This window comes from Oryzias latipes, chromosome 11, assembly GCF_002234675.1.
Source record: "Oryzias latipes chromosome 11, ASM223467v1".
Lineage (NCBI taxonomy): Eukaryota > Metazoa > Chordata > Actinopteri > Beloniformes > Adrianichthyidae > Oryzias > Oryzias latipes.
The window spans coordinates 1,754,233-1,776,805 of record NC_019869.2 but is presented as its reverse complement, the minus strand read 5'-3'; the positions used below and the strand labels follow the sequence as shown (position 1 = coordinate 1,776,805).

General features: G+C 42.6%; 2 protein-coding genes across 13 annotated transcripts in view; one reads left to right on the top strand and one right to left on the bottom strand.

Moving 5' to 3' along the window:
* The window catches only part of LOC110015840 (CD209 antigen-like protein E), a 900,664-nt gene that overhangs the window by 563,959 nt on the left and 314,132 nt on the right, over positions 1-22,573 (bottom strand). For 6 of the 7 annotated variants that reach the window (XR_002874105.1, XM_023959756.1, XM_023959755.1 and 3 more), the window contains one exon: positions 22,108-22,499. The exons of the other annotated variant lie outside the window; for it this stretch is intronic. Coding sequence is in view for 4 of the 6 variants with exons in the window: in XM_023959755.1 (XP_023815523.1) it covers positions 22,384-22,499 (116 nt within the window). In the remaining 2 variants the exon portion in view is untranslated. Of the gene's footprint in view, positions 1-22,107; positions 22,500-22,573 lie in introns of those variants that run through there. 7 annotated transcript variants of the gene reach the window in all.
* LOC105357580 (CD209 antigen) lies at positions 951-22,491 on the top strand. 6 transcript variants are annotated; one of them, XM_023959733.1, is made up of 13 exons: positions 987-1,215; positions 2,260-2,373; positions 7,233-7,295; positions 8,594-8,656; positions 9,610-9,675; positions 16,279-16,341; positions 16,782-16,850; positions 18,080-18,133; positions 18,269-18,420; positions 18,888-19,000; positions 19,170-19,279; positions 22,212-22,293; positions 22,382-22,491. In XM_023959733.1, coding segments are annotated over exons 1-12 (1,032 nt in total). In that variant the 5' UTR covers positions 987-1,052; the 3' UTR covers positions 22,214-22,293; positions 22,382-22,491. The 6 variants fall into 6 exon arrangements, with proteins under 6 accessions (XP_023815504.1, XP_011491085.1, XP_023815499.1 ...); XM_023959732.1 differs by having other exon boundaries at positions 22,379-22,491; XM_023959731.1 differs by lacking the exons at positions 22,212-22,293; positions 22,382-22,491 and having other exon boundaries at positions 953-1,215; positions 19,170-19,596.

Here is a 22,573-nt window from a genome sequence, read left to right as displayed (position 1 = left end):
CTGTGTGTTGGCTGAGAGTGAAGTCAGAGAAAGAGGCAGAGAAAGAGGCATTGTTTGGTCTTTCTCAGAAACAGAAGGAATGGATCTAGAAATGACCAAACTGTTAAAAGCACATTTCATTAGAAACCATTTCCTGTTAGAGTCCAACTGAAGAGATGGAAAAAACTGAACACAACTTCCCTAAAGTAGTAGATCGCAGACGTTCATTATAAATCATTACTTCTAGGAAGAAGAAAAAAATATTTTTGTTCAAGGTTATATTTTGGTGGATTTTTCCAATCTATGCAGTTTTGCTGAAATGGTTTTTACCAACAGTGGAGGAAATAAGTATTTGATTCTGTGCTGATTGTGTAGATTTGTCCATTTTAGAGGTTGATTTAGTCATTTAGTGAACTTATAGTACTGTTTACTTGAAGTCGCTCCAACATGATATAAATCATCTGCAACAACTAAAATCTCTGCTGTCCTTTGTAGTTCATGCTAGCATCCTTAAAGTAAATGAAGCATAAAGAAGCTTTAACAGAATAAACAGCTGCACTTGAGCCTGACTGTTTCAGACACTGAGAGACTACAATCCATGTGTTTGTGTGTCTGAATGTGGAAATAAGGATTTTATAAGTGAGCTACGTATCAACAGTGTTGGTGCTGAGAGGCAAGAGTGCTAACCACTACACCACAGTGCAGCTACCTGTGAAATATGAAGAACTAAAGTACGTTTAGTTTATTTTAGAAAATTAGAAAACAAGAAAAAGTAACATTTCCTGTGCACACAGCAAGAGATTGTTTAATACTTTGCTTTTGTAAAAACACATTTATTCTTATTTAGGAGTTTTTCATGCAATTTAATAGAAAACCAGAAAAACTAATAGAAAACTGGAGGTGTAGTGTTTTTAGACTTCAGTGCTGCTACTTCCTCGAAGTATGTTTACAGTTAAACAGGAAATCCTGTCTTCAGCTCAAATGCAGAAAATGTTTCACTTTCTGCAACATCTTCAGTCCACCTCTGAGTGATAACACAGCTGCAGCACCTCTTCTACTGCATCAGCCTTAAGATGGCCTCAGATATTTATGCCAAACCAGATTTCTCCAAGAAGGTCAGATACAACAGAAAGCAGCTAGAAGACACATCAGACTGGGAGGACTGTGAGGTGGAAATCTACCACGATGCATATGAATCTTTGGAGGACACCACCGGGGTTCAGTCACCAGAACAAGGTAAGAATGTATGGAAGCGATTGTGTAGCATAAATAAAAAGTAAAGTCAAAACCAGAAATGCTTTTTAATTTTCAAAATGTAGCTGCATCAAATGACTCAAAATTCAAATGAAAAAGCAATATTTCAAAATGCTTTCATTTTATACTTAAAACCGCTTATTCTGTGTCATAATTAAAACGAAAATGCAAAGAGGGGATTGCATTTGCATTTTCACATCCACCCTGCCAACATTGTATCAATAATCATTTAGAAAAAGCATTTCCAGCGAGGAGGCGGGGCGATGACGTTACTGCTTTCTCCGTGTGTCCGGCCGCTGAAGTTGGCTTCCAATTCATAGCTTTTGATTCACGAGGTCACTAAAGGAACATTCCACTGCATTTTTCGCATTAAGATTCAGGAATCCAGGTTTGAGCAGTCCAGGTCCAGCGGTTTGTGAACAGGACCCGGTTTTTGTGTGATCTTAATGCGAAAAATGCAGCGGAGTGTCCCTTTAGTGACCTCGCGAATCAAAAGCTATGAATCGCAAGCCAACTTCAGTGTCGTCTGACCACACCGATTTAAAAACATATGATCAAGCAGAGCAGGCCCTTAATAATAAACATAACTGTAATAAAAGCACATTATGAAGAATCATTTAACTGAAAAACCATCATGATCCTTTGAAGAATTTAAAATGATCATTTTATGAAGCTCAACAGTCCTGCAACGTTTAAAGAAATTGAGCTTTTTGCCATTAAGAGATCCTGACAGAATGATTTCTTATCAAATAACATGCAAATTTAAAAGCAAATTCTGTCTTTTAAAGGCTGTGGTCTTAAACTTTTGATCATTTAAATCTGCAACTAGAAATATGTCTTCTATAGCTCCTCTTTCTTTTATACATTTTGAAGCTCGATCTAGAACCTTGTTAAGGTTCAGCTGTGATAAATGAGCATTTTTGCATTTTCTTAACTGGTCTTTAGATTTTGATCATGAGTTTTTGATCATAGAACAATGGATTCTTCTCTGGAAGACAAAATCCCTTTTTATTTTTTCTCTCATAGCTCCACAAACAGAGACGTGTCCTAAAGTCCAGAAAAGGTTCTGCAGAGGTGAACAATGGCGTCTGTTGGTGCTGTGTACAGTCCTGTCAGCTGGGATCATCATTCTATCCTCATGTAAGATGAAATCTAACACCTCAACATCATAGTTTAGTTAAAAACTTCAAACTAGCTGTCATGATCTCGCAAGGATGAGGAACCCAGATGCTGCAACCCAGAATGAAGAGAGGTAAGGGGATGCTGAGAAAGGATTTATTATGTTCTCCAGAGGTGAAGATGGTTGATTGAAGTGAGTCTAGACTAGACGTGGCTGTGGCGTGGCTGGAGGGTTCTTGAAGCGGTTAGCGGGTGCCGAGGGTTTCTGATCTCCTGAACCGTAGAATGAAAGGTTCGCGTTGCCGTCACTCGTGAGTGGTTGGATCCTGAGACAGGGAAACTAAAAATTAGTAGGAGCCAGAGACTTAGAACAAAGCAGTAACGAAGCATAGAACCAGAACAGTCACCATAAGGGGTAACAAACTGGCGTCGGGTAGTGGCGTGGGACCTCCTTTTGAAGCTGCAGCAGAGATGAGGAGAGTGATGGCAGCTGGTGGCAATCAGGAACATCAGAGTCAAGCTGGAGGGGGGAGGAGACTGCCGGGGAGAGAAGACTGCCAGGCACCATGACAGTACCCCCCCCTCAACGACCGCCTCCAGGCGGTCCAGGATGCCGATCCGCGTGGGCCCGATAAAAGGTAGAGATGAGGGCAGGGTCCAGGATCAGGGAACGGGAGATCCAAGAGCGTTCCTCAGGACCGCAGCCCTCCCAATCCACGAGGAACTGGTGGCCGCGACCCCGGCTGCGGACGTCCAAAATCCGGCTGACTGTATAATCTGGGGCACCGTTGATGAGCCGGGGGGGTGGAGGGGAAGCAGACGGTGGGCAAAGCGCGCTGTCAACAACAGGCTTGATTTGGGAGATATGAAATGTAGGATGGACCTTGAGGGCTGCCGGGAGCTGGAGACAGACATAGGTGGGATTGATGATCTTATCCACCATGTAAGGACCAATGAAGTGGGGAGTGAGCTTGCGGGAGGTGGCCTGGATGGGAATATTGCGTGACGATAACCAGACTTTCTGACCAGGATAATAAGTAGGACCCACCACTCGATGACGATTTGCCGTACGGCAGTTGTTCTCCCTAGTGCGGAGCAGAGCTGCCTTGGTCTGGTGCCAGATGCTCTGGCAATGGCGGAGGTGGTCCTGAACCGAGGGGACAGCAAGGTCCAGCTCGTGGGAAGGGAACAGCGGTGGCGAAAATCCCAAAGCTGCCTCGAACGGGCACAAGCCTGTGGCAGAAGAGGGGTGGGTATTGTGCATGTATTCCGCCCAAACCAGATACCTGGACCAGTTGGAGGAGTTCCAGTCAGCGAGGCAACGTAGTGATGTTTCCAGCTCTTGATTAGTTCTTTCAGCCTGCCCACTAGACTGGGGGTGATAACCTGGGGTCAGGCTGACCGTGGCCCCTAATGCACCACAGAATGCCCGCCAAACTTGGGAGACAAACTGGGTCCCTGGTCCGAGACTATGTCCATAGGGATTCCATGGTGACGAAATACTTGCTGGATTAGGAGCTCCGTGGTTTCGCTGGCAGTGGGCAACTGTGGGAGCGGGATAAAATGGACAAATTTAGAGAAACGGTCCATGACCATGAGGATTATGGTGTTACCCTTTGAAGGAGGGAGACCGGTAACTAAGTCCAGAGCGATGTGGGACCAGGGGCGGCTGGGAGTGGACAGCGAATGGAGGAAACCAGACGGTGGTGAGTTGGAGGTTTTGGAGCGAGCGCAGGTGGTACAGGTGGCTACATACTCCTTAACGTCCTTAGTCATGGATGGCCATAAAAACCACCGACGGAGGAGGCAGAGAGTCCTGGTGACCCTGCCGTGATAGGCATTACGTGAGGCGTGGGCCCATGTGATGGCATCGGACCTGAGGGATTGGGGTACATAAAGAGTTCCGTCAGGAGGTTCTGGGTGATCGGGTTCCTCACCTTGAGCTTGCATGACTTTATTTTTAATGTCCCAAGTGACGTTTCCAACGATGCAGGTTAGGGAGATGATGGTGGTCGTGGAGCTGTCCTGGTCTTCAGAGGAGCGGTATTTCTGTGAGAGGGCGTCAGGCTTAACGTTGAGGCTTCCTGGTCTGTATGTTATGGTAAAATTGAAACGATCAAAGAATAGGCACCAGTGGGCTTGACGGGAATTAAGTCTCTCGGCGGAGCGATGGTATGAAAGGTTCTTGTGATCTGTCCAAACAATAAACGGATGAACCGCACCCTCCAGCCAGTGGCGCCACTCTTCCAATGCTAATTTAATAGCGAGTAGTTCATGATTGCCCACATCATAGTTGCGCTCAGCTGGGGACAGCTTTTTAGAAAAGAAAGCACAGGGCTTTAGTTTGCCAGAGGCTTCTTCACGCTGAGATGATACTGCCCCGACCCCTGAGTCGGACGCTTCGACCTCGACCACGAATTGTCTAGCCGGGTCAGGTTGTATTAATATGGGTGCAGAAACTAAGAGGTTCTTGAGGGTATCAAAGGCTTTTTGGGCAGCATCGTTCCAATGATAGGCCCGAGCAGTGGAGGTGAGTTGCGTAAGGGGGGCCGCGATGGCGCTGTAATTTCTAATAAAATGCCTATAAAAATTGGCGAACCCTTAAAATTGCTGGAGTTTCTTACGCGTGGAAGGAGGTTCCCATTTGGAGACTGCCTCAATTTTAGCGGAATCGGGACGAATGCTACCTGCCTCGAAAATGTAGCCTAAGAAGGGGTTGAGCATGGAGTGAAACTGACATTTTTCGGCTTTGACAAAAAGCTTATTTTCGGACAACCATTGGAGTACCTGACGAACGTGGTCTTGATGCTGGTCAGGATGTTTGGAGTAGATAAGTATATCGTCCAGGTAAACAAAGACGAAGCGGTTGATGAAGTCCCGAAGGACGTCATTTACAAGGCGCTGGAACACGGCAGGAGCGTTGGTTAACCCGAAAGGCATGACGAGATTCTCATAGTGGTCTTTGACCCGAACGAGATGGTAAGCGTTACGTAGGTCAAGCTTAGAAAAGATGCGTGCTTCCTGAATGGAATCGAAGACTGAGCTGAGGAGCGGAAGGGAATAGTCATCTTTAACAGTGACCTGATCAAATTCTCGATAATCTATGCAAGGTCGGAGGGTTTTATCCTTCTTCTAGACAAAAAACCCCCCTTGCGCCGACAAGAGAAGATGAAGGACAAATGTGCCCAGACGAAAGCGCCTCTTGGATGTAACTCTCCATAGCTACTTTCTCGGGGCCTGAGAGATTGAACAGCCTTCCCTTAGGGAGAGGAGCACCGTCTAATAACGTGATAGAACAGTCATAAGGACGGTGGGGTGGTAAGGTGTCGGCTTTAGCTTTACTGAAGACGGTGCGTAGATCGTGGTAGCAGCTAGGCACGTTGGGCAGGTCAATCTCTTCCGGAGTCCTAACAGAGGCAGAGTGAACAGGCGGAACCGCGGATTGCAGACAATTAGCGAGGCAGAACTCGCTCCAACCGATAATATGCTGATGAACCCAATCGAATTGCGGGTTATGGCGCAGAGGCCAGGAAAACCCCAGAATGACCGGATTCTGAGGGGTCTCAGTAACGAAGAACTGGGCAAGCTCTCTATGATTGCCAGAGGAAACTAATAACACAGGCTTAGTGCGATGGGTAATAACTGAGAGATGCTGACCCCCCGGTCTTTAATGGCTTCATTTAAAGATTGATAGAATACCCCTCTCAGTGCTGGATCCGTCCAGCCTTGATCCACCACAAGGATTCCTAAGTCTACGACGTGGTCGCTCACTGACCGATTTCGCTGCTTAAGAGCAAGAAGCTTCCGTGAGGCTTCCTCCCGCTTACGAGGTTGGTCAAAAACCAGCCTGAATTCATTAATGAAGTGCTCGTATGTTAGGTGGGTGACAGGATTGGCGGGCAGGAAAGCCTGAGCCCACTGCAGCGCTTTATTGCGGAGTGAATTTATGATCAAGGTAATCTTGCTGAGGTCGGAGTCATAATACCTTGGAGCTTGCTGGACCAGGAGACTACATTGCAGCAGGAACCCCCCACAAGCTTCGACGTCCCCGAAGAATGGTTCCAGCTGTAAGCGATAGTTTTCAGGGTTTGGACCGGAAGCGGAAGTGGCGCTGAGGGGGTAGAAATTTGGGCTGTTAAGTTCATCAATAGTTGCGTTAGGCCGTCCAGATGTCGAAAAAGCTCCTGTGGGCAGAGGATACTTGCGACAGAGCGTCGGCTTGGCGGCCCTGGGCGATGCCTTGCTGGCTGACGGCAAAACGAAGTCCCTCTGGATCAGCTGGGTCCGGAACATGGCCAGTTTGTTCTATCATGATCTCGCAAGGATGAGGAACCCAGATGCTGCAATCCAGAAGGAAGACAGGTAAGGAGATGCTGAGAAAGGATTTATTATGTTCTCCAGAGGTGAAGATGGTTGATTGAAGTGGGTCTAGACTAGACGTGGCTGTGGCATGGCTGGGGGGTTCTTGAAGCTGTTAGCGGGTGCCGAGGGTTTCCGATCTCCTGAACCGTAGAATGAAAGGTCCATCATTCGTGAGTGGTTGGATCCTGAGACAGGGAACATAGAATTAGTAGGAGCCAGAGACTTAGAACAAAGTAGTAACGAAGCGTAGAACCAGAACAGTCACCATAAGGGGTAACAAACTGGCGTCGAGTAGTGGCGTTGGATCTCCTTTTGAAGCTGCAGCAGAGATGAGGAGAGTGATGGCAGCTGGTGGCAATCAGGAACATCAGAGTCGAGCTGGAAGGGGAGGAGTTTGCCAGGCACCATGACACTAGCAGCTCAGACTTTTATTTTACAAATTAAAAAGAATGCACAATGTACACTTAAATTGAATTAACTTTGTATGGTTTATTTCACCAAATAATGCAATTTTCCAGTCACGTGGGTCAACAATAACAATCTGCAGATGGAAGTGAAGGAGCAAAAGAATCACTCTGAAGGTGAGAAACATTAAAAACACCTAAACCATCCTTATTTTTATTATTTGATTTCATCTAATTTATTAAACTTTTTTTATTCCAATCAAACTGGTTTAAAAATATTTCTAACTGATAGAGACAGTAACGTTTAAAGGGATCCATTAACACACTGTCCTCTTGGTAACCCGTTTATAAAAAGCAGACTAACTTTTTTAACATACTTGTAAGTTTTCTGACATTTTAAAAATTAGCATCAATAGCCTGAAAATGATGAACTTACAAACTGGTAAACAGAGTCAAGGAAACTCAAAGGAAACTTATAAACAACAGTATTAACTGAGGCTTTGTATAGTCTTTATTTCCTTTTTTTAGGTGTATCGTCAAAAAAATCCAGCCGCATGTGTGACCAAAATAGTCACAGAGCCCTGTCCAGCATGAATTGGGGAACTTTCTGTCCAAATAATGCTGGTTTCACATTTATCATCTACTTTTGTCAATATTTATTTTAATCTTTCAGAGTGTCTGTAGTCAAAGCACGACTGCAAATGATCAGATTCATTCTGTTTAAGGAGCTGAAGAACAAACTAAGATGAGAATATTATAGAACCATCAACACCACAACACTGAACCCTTTTCCTTCATTTAAACTCTTGTTTTGAAGCTTTTTCCCAGCATAGATCCTCCTGAATGGACTACAGTTAAAGTTAGCTGATTTCCAGCATGTGGTGGAATTTATCCAGACTACTTAAGGTTGATATCCGGCTTAAGTCCAGCATGAAATACGGAGCAGACAAGATGCAGAATGCATTGAGAAAAGCCTGGATACAAATCTGCAGTGTTTTCAATGACTTTCCTGATACCTTCTGCAATACAAACGTCCTGTCTAACTTCATAATTTTTGAAAAGTCTCTTTTAGCTCAGACTTGAATTAATGCAATAAGATGAACTGCAACTGTGACTGTCAGAAGCAGAAGAATCTTCAAGCTGAGAGAAAATACTATTTCAGAGTTTTCAAGTTTTCTCTGGGAGTTTTCTGTTTTCTGATTCTGGCTGGACTCATGACTCGCTGTAAGAATTCAACATTTTATTTCTAACATCTAATATTTGTTTTTAGGTAATTCTATCTTTTTGTGGTTTTTAAATATATTTGTTTTTTCATGTCAGAAATCTTACACCTCAACATCATAATTCATTTAAAAGCTAGCAGCAGACTTTTATTTTCTAATTTAAGAATATGTTTTGTTGATGTTTATCCTCAAAGCACAATATAAACTTGAATTTAATTCAACTTTTTTTACCCAAATAATGCAAATTTCCAGACATGGTGGTTAACATTAACAATCTGCAGAGAGAAGTGAAGGAGCTAAAGATACACTTTGAAGGTGAGAAACATTAAAAACACCTAAACCATCTTTATTTCACCTCATTTACTCAACTTTTTGTAACTCATGCGAAATGGGTTAAACATGTTTTTACCCCAGTTAAGGCCAGTACACACCGGGACGAATATTCGCCAGGCGTTATTCGCCAGCGTTTTTCGCCACGTTTTTTGTGTTCACACCCAGGCGATTTTCGCTGACGATGAGCCGAGCGAACATGCAATTTCATTCCCTGACATTAGATGGCGCTTAATGTAAACAGAAATACTCCTGTACACAAGGTGGCGCTGCGCAACTTTACGCTTCTTAAAGTCGCTTTTCCCTCAGAAGAAGAGAGCAAGTATTTACACGCTTGTCAGAATCATACAAAGAAAACGTGAATATTTCAAGCACCAGTTGTTCCAACTGGTGCTTGGTTCGGGGATATTTTAGAATGTCCGTCATTATTTCTTCGCTGCTGTGTAGACGCTACTTGGCGTCTATCTTCTTCGCTGGTATGTGTGCTCAGCAAGGCAGTTTTGTGTTTGAGCGCCCCCAAGTTATGTTTTACTGTAACTTCAGAAGCTCCAGACACGTGTGCAAAAGCGCCATTCTCATTGGTCGAATAGATTTCGACGCGACGCGTCGAAAAAAAAAACGAACCCGAGGCGTTTTTTGTTTTTGACGCACTGACGCGTGGCGTTTTTTCGCGTCGGTGTGCACACTCTCATTGGTGCCCTTTGTTTAGTCACGAGGCGTTAAACGTCGGCGAAAATCGCCGGCGAAATTCGTCCCGGTGTGAACGGGCCTTTAAGCTTAAAAGCATACATTATTACATTTGTTCTTGTTAAGTCAGTTTTATTTAAGATACAGAAGAAAAAAAAACACTAACAGTAATTTTATTGTTACGATGACATCGTTTTATAAAAATCATAAAAGAACTTCTTTTGATTCATATCAAAGTGATTCTGTTACAGATCTTCTGTTATCTTTGGAAAACAGACTGAAAACCAGAAACAATCACCTGCAGACTGAACTTTCAGGTAAAATTTCTCCTTTTACAAATGTTGCATATTTGTACTGTCACTGACCGGCTTGATCTGGGAGACATGGAACAATGGATGAATCTTGAGGGCTGCAGGTAGTCGGAGCCAACCGCAGGTAGGGTTGATGATTTTCTCAATCTCATAAGGACCAATGAACCGGTGTGCAAGTGTGCGTGACGTGGACTGGATTGGAATGTTCATAGATGAGAGCCATACCTTTTGTCCAGGTTGGTATGTGGGTCCTACCACCCTGTGTCGATTGGCGACTCTACAATTGTTTTCCTTGGTTCTGAGGAGTGCGTCCCTGTTCTGCCAACAGATGCGCCTGCATCGGTGAAGGTGTTCTTGGACTGAGGGAACCGCCACATCGACTTCCTGGGATGGAAACAGCGGTGGTAGGTACCCAAGGCAGGCCTCAAATGGGGAGATTCCTGGTGGAAGAGGGAAGTGAGTTATGAGTATATTTAATCCAGACCAAGTCAGAAGACCAATCCCAAGCGTTCTGGGCAGCAACGCAACAGAAAGCAGCTTCCAACTCTTGGTTAGCCCGTTCTGCTTGCCCGATGGACTGAGGATGGTATTCTGAGGAAAGACTAGTGGTGGCCCCTAGGGCAACACAGAAGGCTTTCCAAACTTGGGAAATAAGTTGAGGACCTCTGTCGGAAACAATGTCAGTGGGGATTCCATGGTATCTGAATACATGCTGACCAGAATTTTAGCTGTTTCCAAAGCTGAGGGGAGTTGAGGAAGGGAAATGAAATGAGCAGATTTAGAGAACCGATTGATAACGGTGAAGATAACAGTATTGTCATAAGTATCTGGCAGACTGGTAACAAAATCCAAGGAAATGTGAGACCAAGGACTACTGAGGGTGGACAACGGATGGAGAAGGCCGGAAGGGGATGAGTTGGATGACTTGGATTGTGCACATGTGGAGCAGGCTCCGATGTACTGACAAACATCCTTCTCCATAGTAGGCCAGAAAAAACGACTACGTAGTAGAGCTAGGGTCCGGTGGATGCCAGCATGACAGGAAATCTTGGAGGAGTATCCCCAAGTGATGACGTCAGATCTAAGAGATGTGGGGACATACAAAGTTCCAGGGAGACAAGGCACATGATCAGGTTCCTCACCTTGTGCTTGCAGAACACGTGTCTCAATCTCCTAGGTGAGGTTCCTTACAATGCAGGTAGAGGGTAAAATTGTGGCATCCGTGTTATTGTTGGTAGAGCTGAATTTACGTGACAAGGCGTCGGGTTTGGTGTTACACCTTCCGGGTCGGTAAGTGATGGTGAAATCAAATCCGTCGCAAAATTAGCACTAACGGGCTTGACGAGAATTAAGCCTTTTAGCTGAATGTAAATAAGCCAGGTTTTTATGGTCAATCCAGACAGTGAATGGATGAGTTGCTCCCTCCAGCCAATGACACCACTGCTTCAGTGCAAGTTTAATGGCTAGCAGTTCTCTGTTTCCAATGTCATAGTTCTGTTAGCTGATGTTCAGTTTCTTGAAGAAAAAGGCGCAAGGTTTTAACTTTCCCGAAGTTGTCTCTTTTTAAGAGAGCACTGCCCCCACACCGGAATCAGAAGCATTGACCTAAACGATGAACTGACAGGAGGGATCAGGTTGAATTAATATGGGAGCAGAAACAAACAGTCTTCAGTTTGTCGAAGGCCTCTTGAGCCGCAGAGTCCCAGCAAAAGGATCTTAAAGGGGAGGGAAGTTTGGTTAGAGGGGCAGCGATCTGACTGTAGTTATGGATTAAGCACCGATAAAAATTGGCGAAACCCAGAAACTGTTGAAGTCTCTTTCTATTCTATTCTATTGCTTTAACAACAGGGCTGTTCTTCAAAAGTCGTTCCAGCACACGCCAAACATGAATTTTATGTTGGTCATGATCACGAGAATAAATAAGTATATCGTCAAGATATACAAAGACAAAGCGATTCACAAAGTCCCGGAGGACATAATTGACTAAATGCTGAAAGACTGCAGGGGCATTAGTTAAGCCAAACAGCATGACGAGATGCTCAAAATGCCCAAGGGGAGTGTTAAAAGCAGTTTTCCATTCATCACCTTCCTTGATGCGGATGAGGTGACACGCATTACATAAGTAGAGTTTGGAAAACACTCATGCCCCTTGGACGGAATCAAAAATAGAATTGAGGAGTGGTAAGGAATATTTATCTTTTACAGTGATCTGGTTGAGTTCTCTGTAGTCTACAGATTGGCGAATATGAACATTAGCAAGACCTTCCTGAATATATTTCTCCATCGACTCTTTTTCAGGTACAGATAGATTAAATAGTCTGCCCTTAGGTAAACTAGCCCCTGCAAGAAGGTTGATGGAACAGCCGTAGGGTCTATTGGGTGGTAATGAGTTAGCTTTGGTTTTACTAAATACGGCTTGGAGATCGTGATAGCAGGTGGGAACATTGGATAAGTCAACTTCTTCCTGGTGACAGGAAGTGGAAGCAACAGTGGGGACTGCAGACTGGAGACAATTAGCCATACAGAAATAACTCCATGTAGTGATTTGGCGTTGAGACCAATCTAATTGTGGATAATGCAACTTTAACAAGGGGAAACCTAAAACAATTGGAATCTGAGGAGTATTAGTGATAAGTAACTGTAGATGTTCATGGTGGTTACCAGAAGTGGTGAGGTGGATAGGTCTGGTGCGATGAGTGATCCGGGAAAGAAGTTGGCCTCCTAGTCCAGCAGCTTTAACGGGAGTGTCCAATAATTCCGTGGGTATGGATAATTGAGAGACCAGATCTTGATCGAATTAGGCTCTGCTCGGCGCCCGAATCAACCAGAGCTTGCAGTTCGTGAACTTCAGTCTGTAGATGTATTTTGACAGGTACAAAGATAAAATTCAACAGAGATGAATCATCTTCCTTACCCCCTGCGACCTGTCTTTTAGCAAGATTTTCTGTAGAAGACATTGCGGGACAAAGTGGTTCTTGTTTCCATTCTGATTTTCCTCCGGAGTCAACTTGGAGTGGCTGATTTGCAAGGGTTCTTCCCTGTCTTCCAAGAGGTGTCCTGTAGAATGATGTGGGTCTTTTCTGCTTGTCTGTCCTTTAGGCGAGCATCTGAACGAAGAGCTGCAGAAACCAAATCTTCGAAAGTCTGAGCCTCAGGTTGAGAGCAGAGATGATCTTTTATTGTTTCATTGAGAGACTGATAAAAAAATCCCCTTTAGAGCTTTCTCCTGCCACCCAGCTTCTACAGCCAAAATGCGGAAGTCAATGATCCAGGAATTTGTTGAATGATAACTGACAAAAATAGGATTAGAAGTTAAGTATGCCTGAGCCCATTGCACAGCTTTGTTGCGCACACTCAAAGAAATAACGCATTGGATGAACTCAATTTAATTGTGGGCAGGATTTCCATCCAATAAATATGAGCAACCCCACCTCAAAGAAAATTCTTCCATGTAACAAAATATAATTGAGTTAGTCCAACTCAATTTTATTAAGAAAGGCAAGGCAAAAAACCAAGCAACAGCAGTCTGTAGCCGGCCTCAAACACTGAACCTCTGTATGTGAAACCCACTAACTAATCCACTGAACTAACATTTTTGTGACAACTTACAGCCGCCGGTATAAACAAATAGATTCATTATTTCCATAAATGAGGCTTGTCGTGTATCATCTTATTGGGAGAAGCCGAGTTGAAACGATTTCATGCCACAGTACGTTTTTTATGTGGAAAATATGAACTAACGTTTTCTCTCTTTAAAAGTCGAAGGATTTGAAGGACCAAAAGTCATACCAGGCATTAGACGAAAGAGTTGAACATTTTAATAGATTAAAATAGGTGAAAAATTGTAGCCGTAAGACGGCAAAAAGAATGAATAAAGAAAAAAAGGAAAACAGCATTCAACAGCACGCCCCTTACTTGAACTTAATTATTTTGGATAACTGGAGTTATAGGGGAAAATATTAATACATTTTGTGTTAGGTCAATTAAATGTAGATACATTCTTTTAAAATCAATATTTTTTAAATAAAACAAACAGAATTTTATTGTGTTACATGAAAGAGGGGCTTCAATGTTTTTTTTTTGAGTGCAGGGAGTTTATGTAGCCCAGGTTACTAGAACTAGTGTGAGATGTTTTTTTTTTTTTTTTTTTATCCTGTAGATGGCGCTGTAGGTTGAGAAGGACAGACGAACATGCGTGGAGGGATACGTCAGTTGTGAGATCTGTGAGCTGGACCTCAGACAGTTGAGAGAACGTGAGCAAGTTGTCCCCGTTCTTTTATGTTTTCTCTTGAAAGAAAGACGGCTATCTTTGAGATATTGCCTCCCAGATGACAAGTTTCTGTTTTGTTTCACATTCACAAAGGACTTGGTCAGGTTTTTTCATTGTGTGAATTCACCACCGTCGCGAATGCCAAGTTCCCACACCGCAGCAAATGAAGGAAGTATGGTGATGGCGAGCCACCCAACTGGAGTCTGAACGGAACCAACTTCAAAAGAGCCCTGGAACTTTGATTGCCTCAAAGGAGAAATTGAACATTGCGTTCAATCGTGGTAGGAGAGTGACTACCTTAATTCCACAGGTGCCTAGTCGCCGGGACCTAAAAGAACTGCTCAAGGACGGAACAGACTTATATTTCTTTTTTGAGATATTGTTTTGGTTAAGAGGACTTTATTTTTATTGCATTACTTTTTTGTGAACCAACCTGGTATATCAGGTTTAAAATTGAAACATTAAAGTTCATTTTACTAAAGAGTATTTTTCTGAAAACCTTGCAAGGTAAAATTTGACCAACCCCGGGGTTAACCAATTTTCTTTCTACACAAATTTTATTTGGGTTATCAGGTTTAATTGTTCATGTTCTGGAATTATTTGAAATTGTTTTTGTTAATTCCCATCCATTTATAAATAAGTTAAAAAATCATAATTGTGGTCTGTGGTTATTTATTTAATTTAGTCTTTTCAACTGCCCCTCTGAACCTAGAACTATTCTGGTCCAACGCAGCATTTGAGGTGCTACATTTACAATTCAAGTTATCTTGCTATGATCGGGCTGATACTATTTGGGTGCTTGTTGAAAAATTAGTTGGCATTGTAACAAAACTCCTAAAGAGTCTTTTACTTCCCCGTGGAAGGGTTCCGGTTGTAGGTGGAAATTCTCCGATGACTAGGCGGATGCGGTGGCCGCCATGTTTGCTGAGCACGGAAGTGGAGTGGTACTCTTGGGAGTTGTAGTCAAATGACTAGTTAGGTCCTTCAATGTCCGGGAGATGCTATCCATACGATGAAACAAATCCTGTTGAACAACCGACATCCGAGCTAAGGCATTGGCATGTAAATTCAGGAAAGCTTCCTGCTGTGAAACCGTGATGTAAAGATCTCTTGGATCAGCTGGGTCTGAGTGTGGCCAGTTCGTTCTGTCATGATTAGCTCATGATTAGCTGTGCCGAGAACAGACCCAAGCGCTGGAACCCGAAATGATCAAACACCTGGCTTAGACGTTAAGGGAGTTTAAATGAGTTCATGGACGTTGGCAAGCGGGTCGGTAGAGTCGTCACCAGCGAGGAGGCTTGGATCTTGGAGTGATGTGGACTGAAGGTGAACGGGGTTGCGGCAGAACTGGAGTTGATGCCATGGCTGGAGTTGTGGCAGGTAAGGCAGTCTTGAAGGTAAGGTACGTGGAACTGAACCCAGGTTGCCAAATGTGGAGGGCAGATCTCTGTGGGCGGATCAAGAGCTAGAGTTAGTCTTGAGCATGAACAAAACAGATTGAACGTTGATGCGACCATGTATGCACCATAGTGGGAAACGAACTGGCGATTAATACTATACCGGAGCCATCTTAAATACAGGTGCAGGTGATGAGGTGAAATGCCAACAGCTGGATCCAATCTGGACGAACGCAGAGAAGGGAGGGAGGAGGAGAGGACAACCGGAGGCACCATGACACATGGATCCTCCTGAATAGACTAGTTAAGTTAGCTGATTTCCAGCATGTGATGGAATTTCTCCAGACTACTTAAGGTTGATATCCGGCTTAAGTCCAGCATGAAATACGGAGCAGACAAGATGCAGAATGCATTTAGAAAAGCCTGGATACAAATCTGCAGTTGTTTAAATGACTTTCCTGACACTTTCTGCAATACAAACATCCTGTCTAACTTCATAATTTTCCAAAAGTCTCTTTTAGCTCAGACTTGAATTAATGCAATAAGATGAACTACAACTGTGACTGTCAGAAGCAGAAGAATCTTCAGGCTGAGAGAAGAAACTGTTTCAGAGTTTTCAAGTTTTTTGGGAGTTTTCTGTTTTCTGATTCTGGCTGGACTCATGACTCGCTGTAAAAATTGAACATTTTATTTTATAATATCTCATTCAGTTTTTAGGTAATTCTATCTTTTTGTGGTTTTTATATATATTTGTTTTTTTTCATGTCAGAAATGTAGCACCTCCACATCATAGTTCATTTAAAAACTTCAAACCGGTAGCAGACTTTTATTTTCCAATTTAAGAAGATGTTTTATTGATTTTTATCCTCAAAGCAAGCAAAGTAAACTTGAATTTAAATAAACTTGTTTTGGTTTATTTAACCAAAAAATGCAATTTTCCAGACATGGCGGTCAACATTAACAATCTGCAGAGAGAAGTGAAGGAGCTAAAGATACACTTTGAAGGTGAGAAAGATTAAAAACACCTAAACCATCTTTATTTCACCTCATTTACTCAATTTTTTGTAACACTTGCGAAATGGGTTAAACATGTTTCTACCCCAGTTAAGCTTAAAAGTGTGATGTACGGTGCTTGCTTGACTCCGATCACTAGGGGGAGTCTGTTTTGTATGGTTCGGGTTGCATGTACGTGGAAGAAGAGAACGAACATGGTGCAATAAACAGAGACACGTTCCGGATATACTGACCTCCACGTGTTGTGAATATCAGGTCCAACATCATTACAAAAAGGATACATTATTAAATTTGTTTTTTGTTAAGTCAGTTTTATTTTAGATACAGAAGAGAAAAAAACACTAACAGTAATGTTATTGTTACCATGACAACATCTTATAAAAATCATAAAATAAGTTATTTTGGTACATATCAAAGTGATTCTGTTACAGATCCTCTGGTGTCTTTGGAAAACAACAGACTGAAAACCAGAAACAATCACCTGCAGACTGAACTTTCAGGTAAAACTTCTCCATTTCCAAATGTTGCATATTTGTTCTTTGTTCATGTTTTCTAATTCAATTCAATTCAATTTTATTTGTATAGCCCAAAATCACAACAACAGTCGTCTCGATGAGCTTCGAAGTAAAACATGAACTCAAAAGGATCACGAATACAAAGAGTTCAATAGGAAAATACTAAAATGAACTAACAAACTGACTAAGCTATACTGGCATCCCTGCCCTTAGACCCCCCTTCGCGGTAAGGAAAAACTCCCAAAAAAAACGGATTCCGGAAAAAACGAAGAAACCTCAGGGGTGTCCACATGAAGGAGGGATCCTCCCCCAGGACGGACAGGCGATTTACCAGAATTCTTAGAGAAGAATTAACTTATCTAAATCTACAACTACATATATAAAGTCCAGCAGACGAGCTTCATCCAGCTGTGGTTGGGGGGACAGTCAAAGGCGCGAGTCGAGCCGGAGACAGGAACCACAGCCAGGTGTAGGAGCAGGAGCAGAGACGAGGTACTCGGTCAGGCACAGAGCAGAGACGAGCCAGAGATGAGCCATAGGCAGGATCCACAGCCAGGTGTAGGAGTGGAGCAAAGGCGAGGTAAACGGTCAGGAACTGGAGCACGGATGAGCCAACTGGAGTCTGGAAGCACTCCCACTCCCCAGAATGGATTGATGAAAGCCTGGATACAAATCTGCAGTTGTTTCAATGACTTTCTGATACCTTCCTGCCAATCAGGTCATCATTGGTTTGAATTTCTGAATGACTATTCATTGATTTTCCAGTTTTCTTCTAGAAGCACTGTTTTTTACTGATTTGTCTCCTCACATCATTTGAGGAAGCAGAAATTATACGACTTACCCGCATGGTAACCCAAAAGTGCTTAGAAATGAAATGGTAAAATAAAAACTGTTAGGGTCACCAGTTCCAATCAAGTTTTTTGAGTGATGTGGGGGTAATTCCAGTTCTGGTCCAGGACTTCTGGTTCTGGACGTTGATGTCTGCAGCCAGGTCCTCTTCACCATGACAGCAAAACCTGAGGGTCAGTGTTTTACCAAAGGACACTTGAACACATGTGCAGGCAGATTGGGAATCAAACCTGCCTAAACTGCTCCCCCTCTGCATCATGACCAACCCCCCCACTAAAGTGAAGATTGCTTGGTATCTGTTGAAGGCCATGTGATTGTTCATTTAAGTACAAATCAATAATAAATGGTCTTCTACTGTCTTTCAGGCATCAACAAAACTCTTTTGGATGAAATAAAACAGCTGAAAAATCAGATTGAAGGTGAGAAAAGACTGAAAACTAATGGATGATATCAGTTTGTTTGGATCATGTTTACCTTTGAACTGAACTGGAAAGTTTTAGTAGAAAATACAGATGAAACCAGAAAGTAAACCCTGCAGGATTTTTCTATATCAGTCTTCAAAGGTAATCGGTGTCCTGAAGGATGGAAGAGAATTGGATGCAATTGCTACTATAAATCTACTGAGGAGAAAGATTGGCATGACAGCAGGGATTTCTGTAAGGATGAAGGATCTGATCTGGTGGTGGTAAACAGCAAAGAGGAACAGGTGGGTGTGTTCACACTAGTTCCTTCCAGCTTCTTGTGTCTTGGATTCTCCACCTGTATGTGTGCTGATGTTGTCTGGATGCTGATGGATTCCAGCTGAAATTCTCCTCAACAACTCAGATTTCATGTTTGTCTTTCAGCAACATTTCAAAGAAACGTTGTGATGGAACACAGAAACTCTTTTTCCCACTTCTAATGTCTTCAATTCCAAATAGGCTAAACTGGGATTCAGTAGAAATGGACTGTTGGCCCTGAAGACAAAACAAGAAGCAAAAACTAAATGAACAGAAATCTGCATCAAAGAAAGTCAGATTTTGTTCCTCAGATGAACTTTCTCTCAGTTTTTAGGACAATTATCCAGAACAGATGAATCCTAAAGACCAGACATTTTTTTACTGGACATTTAGTTTGAAAGGAAACCAAGATGGAGAGAATGTATTAAGAAAGAAATTTTCTTTTCTTTACTAGGAGTTTGTTTCTGCATTGAATCAGAAAGCAGAATCCTGGATCGGTCTGTTTGCTGAAGAGTCATCAGATAATTATGAATGGAAATGGGTGGATGGATCACCACTGACAGAAACGTAAGACTTTGTTTCTTTTACAACGTTACTAAATTCATTCTTTATGACTGAGCCTGATTGTAAATGTGTGAAATCCTTAAAAAAATACAGAAAATGTTTGTAACATCATAATTCAGACCAGATTATGAACTGAATTTAGACTAGAGGTAAACAGAATGTTTTATCACAGGTTCTGGGATGAGAAGTCTTCAAAAGATGCAAAATCCAACAATGCAGTGTTCTTAAGTGCTGACGGGAAATGGAAACAACAAAACAGAGGAAACAACAAAAACTGGATCTGTGAGAAAAACATTTCTAAATCTTTCTGTTTCTGATCTGTGCATTGATTTAACTGTTTAGTAATGTAACTACAAACATGTTTTATCTTTTCTATTTCTTTTTGTTGACTTCTCCAAAATAGTGCTTAAAGGAAGGTTGTATTTTAGTTTCTGGTGAATTGTTCAGAGAAATGAAGGTGTCATCTATCAACAACTTCATCACATTTAAATATCAGTTAAAATGACTCAGATAAACAGGAAACTGTAATAAATGACATGAAAACGAGCCAACTTAGAGCAGCAGTTCAGACTCAGGTTTGGTCTGTAGAAAATAACAAACAGCTTCTATCTAGTTCAAGTTCATAAAAGAAGATAAAATTGATAAATAAATAAAAAACATATAAATAAATAACTGAATAAATAAATAAATAAATAAAGGTAATAAAGCATTAGCTAAAAGCCAGGTTAAAGAGATGGGTCTTGAGCCTTTTCTTAAAAGCATCAATGCTCTCTGCGGCTCTCAGGTCCTCTGGCAGACTGTTCCATAAACGGGGGCCATAGTGCTGAAACGCAGCTTCTCCATAGGTTTTAGTTTTTACAAACAGAATGGTTAACAGACCAGGCCAGGCCAGAGGATCTCAGGCTCCGCGAGGGTTCATACTTTACTAAAAGATCTGATAAATAAGAAGGCGCAAGACCATTAAGACATTTAAAAACTGTTAAAAGTATCTTAAAATCAATCCTGAAGCATATGGGGAGCCAATGCAGGGATTTTAAAATTGGGGTGATGTGAGCCCGCCTCCTGGTCTTTGTAAGAACTTGTGCAGCAGAGTTCTGGAGAAGCTGAAAGTTCCTAATGTTTGTTTTTGGAAGACCAGCAAGCAGGGCGTTACAATAATCAACATTAATTATAATAAAAGCATGCATTAGCATCTCCATATTAGCAAGAGAGAGTAGGGGGCGGACTCTAGCCAGATTTCTAATAAGTAATAAAAACCAGTTTCAACCACCTGTTTTATATGTGGGATAAAAGTCAGCTTAGAGTCAAAGATAACACCCAGGTTTCTGAATGTTTCTGAATGACTTAATGAAAGTTCCTGTAGCTTCAGAAACTGTTTCTCTCTCTTAGCTTGAAAATGTTCTTAGCTTTCAGTCCCTGAAAGGCCAAGAATTTTAAGTCTGTTTACAAAGATCAGGTGATCAACAGAATCAAAAGCTGCACTTAGATCTAGTAGAACTAGTACTGAGATCTGACCTGAATCCAAGGCACATCTGACATCATTAACGATTGTTAACATGGCTGTCTCTGTTCTGTGGTTCGTTCTAAAGCCAGACTGGTTTATCTCAAAAATGTTGTTTTGTAAGAGAAACTCATTCAGCTGAATAAAAACAAGTTTTTCTAAAATCTTGCTTAAAAATGGCAAATTGGACACAGGTCTGTAGTTATTAAAAACTGAAGGGTCAGAATTGGTTTCTGTAGTAACGGTTTATCCACTGAAGTTTTAAAGGCAGCAGGAAAAATGTGGAGCAACTGGATCAAGACTGGATTTAAATTTACTATTAAAACTTTCAACAAGTAGATCACAGGAGGCTGGTAAGACAGGTGGAGAGTTGGAGCGAACAGATGTAATAAATGTTTCCACCACTTCAGGAGTCAAGTAGTGTTTCTTCACCGTTCTCACAGAGGTCTCCTGTTTTATAAAACCAGTGATGTTAAAAAGCACACAGTAATGGTCAGAGACAGCCAGGTCCACAACAGTGGACACACTGGTAGGTAAACCATGACTGATGACGAGGTCAAGAGTGCGCCCCCTGTGGTGAGTCGCTGCATGACGTGTTCAAAATCAAGAGAGGAGAACAAGTCCAAGAACTGAGAGGTGCAATAGTCTGACTTCCTGTCTATATGCAGGTTAAAATCATGTTAAAGGAAGTGTGGACAGATGCTAGAAATTTAGAAAAGTCCTCAATAAAAACAGAGCTTGGTTTGGGTGGTCTGTATACTGTGATGCAGAAAACTGCCTTTTACTTCCACCCGTTTCATATTTGAAACAAAGGCGTGATGTTCAAAGCTTTGCTGCAAAGGAGTTGGACATTATAGATGCAGTACCCCCACCCTTTCTGCCCTCCCTGGTTGAAAAAAATGAACTAAAATTGGGTGGAGAGGCCTCTGTGAGAACAGTAGATGCATCCGTGCTCATTTAAAAAGAGACCATCAATATTATAATCTTGGATAAAATCATTTATGGTAAATGTTTTGTTGTACAAAGATCGAACGTTAAAAAGTGCCATGTTAAAAGGGGGGGGGGGGGGGGGGGGGGGTTGTGGAAGCTGCCTCCTCAGGTTTTTGTGTTTCCTTTAGAGGACGAAGCCAGATAATATTTGCTTTTCTCCCTGCACTTCCCCTCATGGAAGACCTGTCTGTAATAATGGTCTTAATGGGATAGACTGGGGGGGCAGCAGGTTGTGGAAAGGAATCACTGTTGATAGTTGAAGCCGTTTCTTGGATAATGTGGGGGGGGTGATCCCACATCCAGTCAGTCACTTCCACAGACCGATGTCTGGACAGATTAAGAGGAGGTTTGGACTGGTGGGGGCATGATGGGGGCCGGTGATGTCTGGACAGAGTGTCTGATGTTTGCAGCTAAAATATTGCTGCCCAGTGGACTGGGGTGAATCACATCAGTTTTATAAAATGAGGGTCTGTTCCAGAAAAGATTAAAATTGTCAATAAAAACAAACTTATTCGGGCTGGAAGCAGACTGGAGCCAGGAGCTCAGGCTCAGCAGCCTGCTTAAGCAGCCCTGGCTGCGGGAGAGGGAGGGTAGGGGTTCAGAGATAAAAACAGTCAAGTCAAGATGCAACACTTTTTCTGTTTTTAGTCTTTAGGTGAGAACAGGAAACTCATGTACAGCCAGAAAAGAAGAAATACATAAATGAAATTGTCATGGCTACAGAACACTTTTCGACCCAGACGCTGGAACCCAGAAGAAACACAGAGGAGGACGAGCGTGGCAGGAAAGGTGTTTTAATTAACAGGTAGGTGAGAGATCGAGAGCAGGATCTTGAGTTCCCAACGAACGAAAAGAGCAAACTTCGGTGGCGTCACTGTTGGATTCTTCAGCAGGCCTACGGAAGGAGTCGACGTTGGAGGAGCAGAGGCTCGAGGTGTGACCAGCAGGAAAAGACAGAGGGAGAGCTCTGGACTGAGGCTGATTCTGGCAACCACTGGTGGACATGGATTCCTGGAGGTAAATAGAGACAGAAGTTAGGCGCAGGCTTGACGTAACAAGGTAACATGAACGAGACGTGATGACCA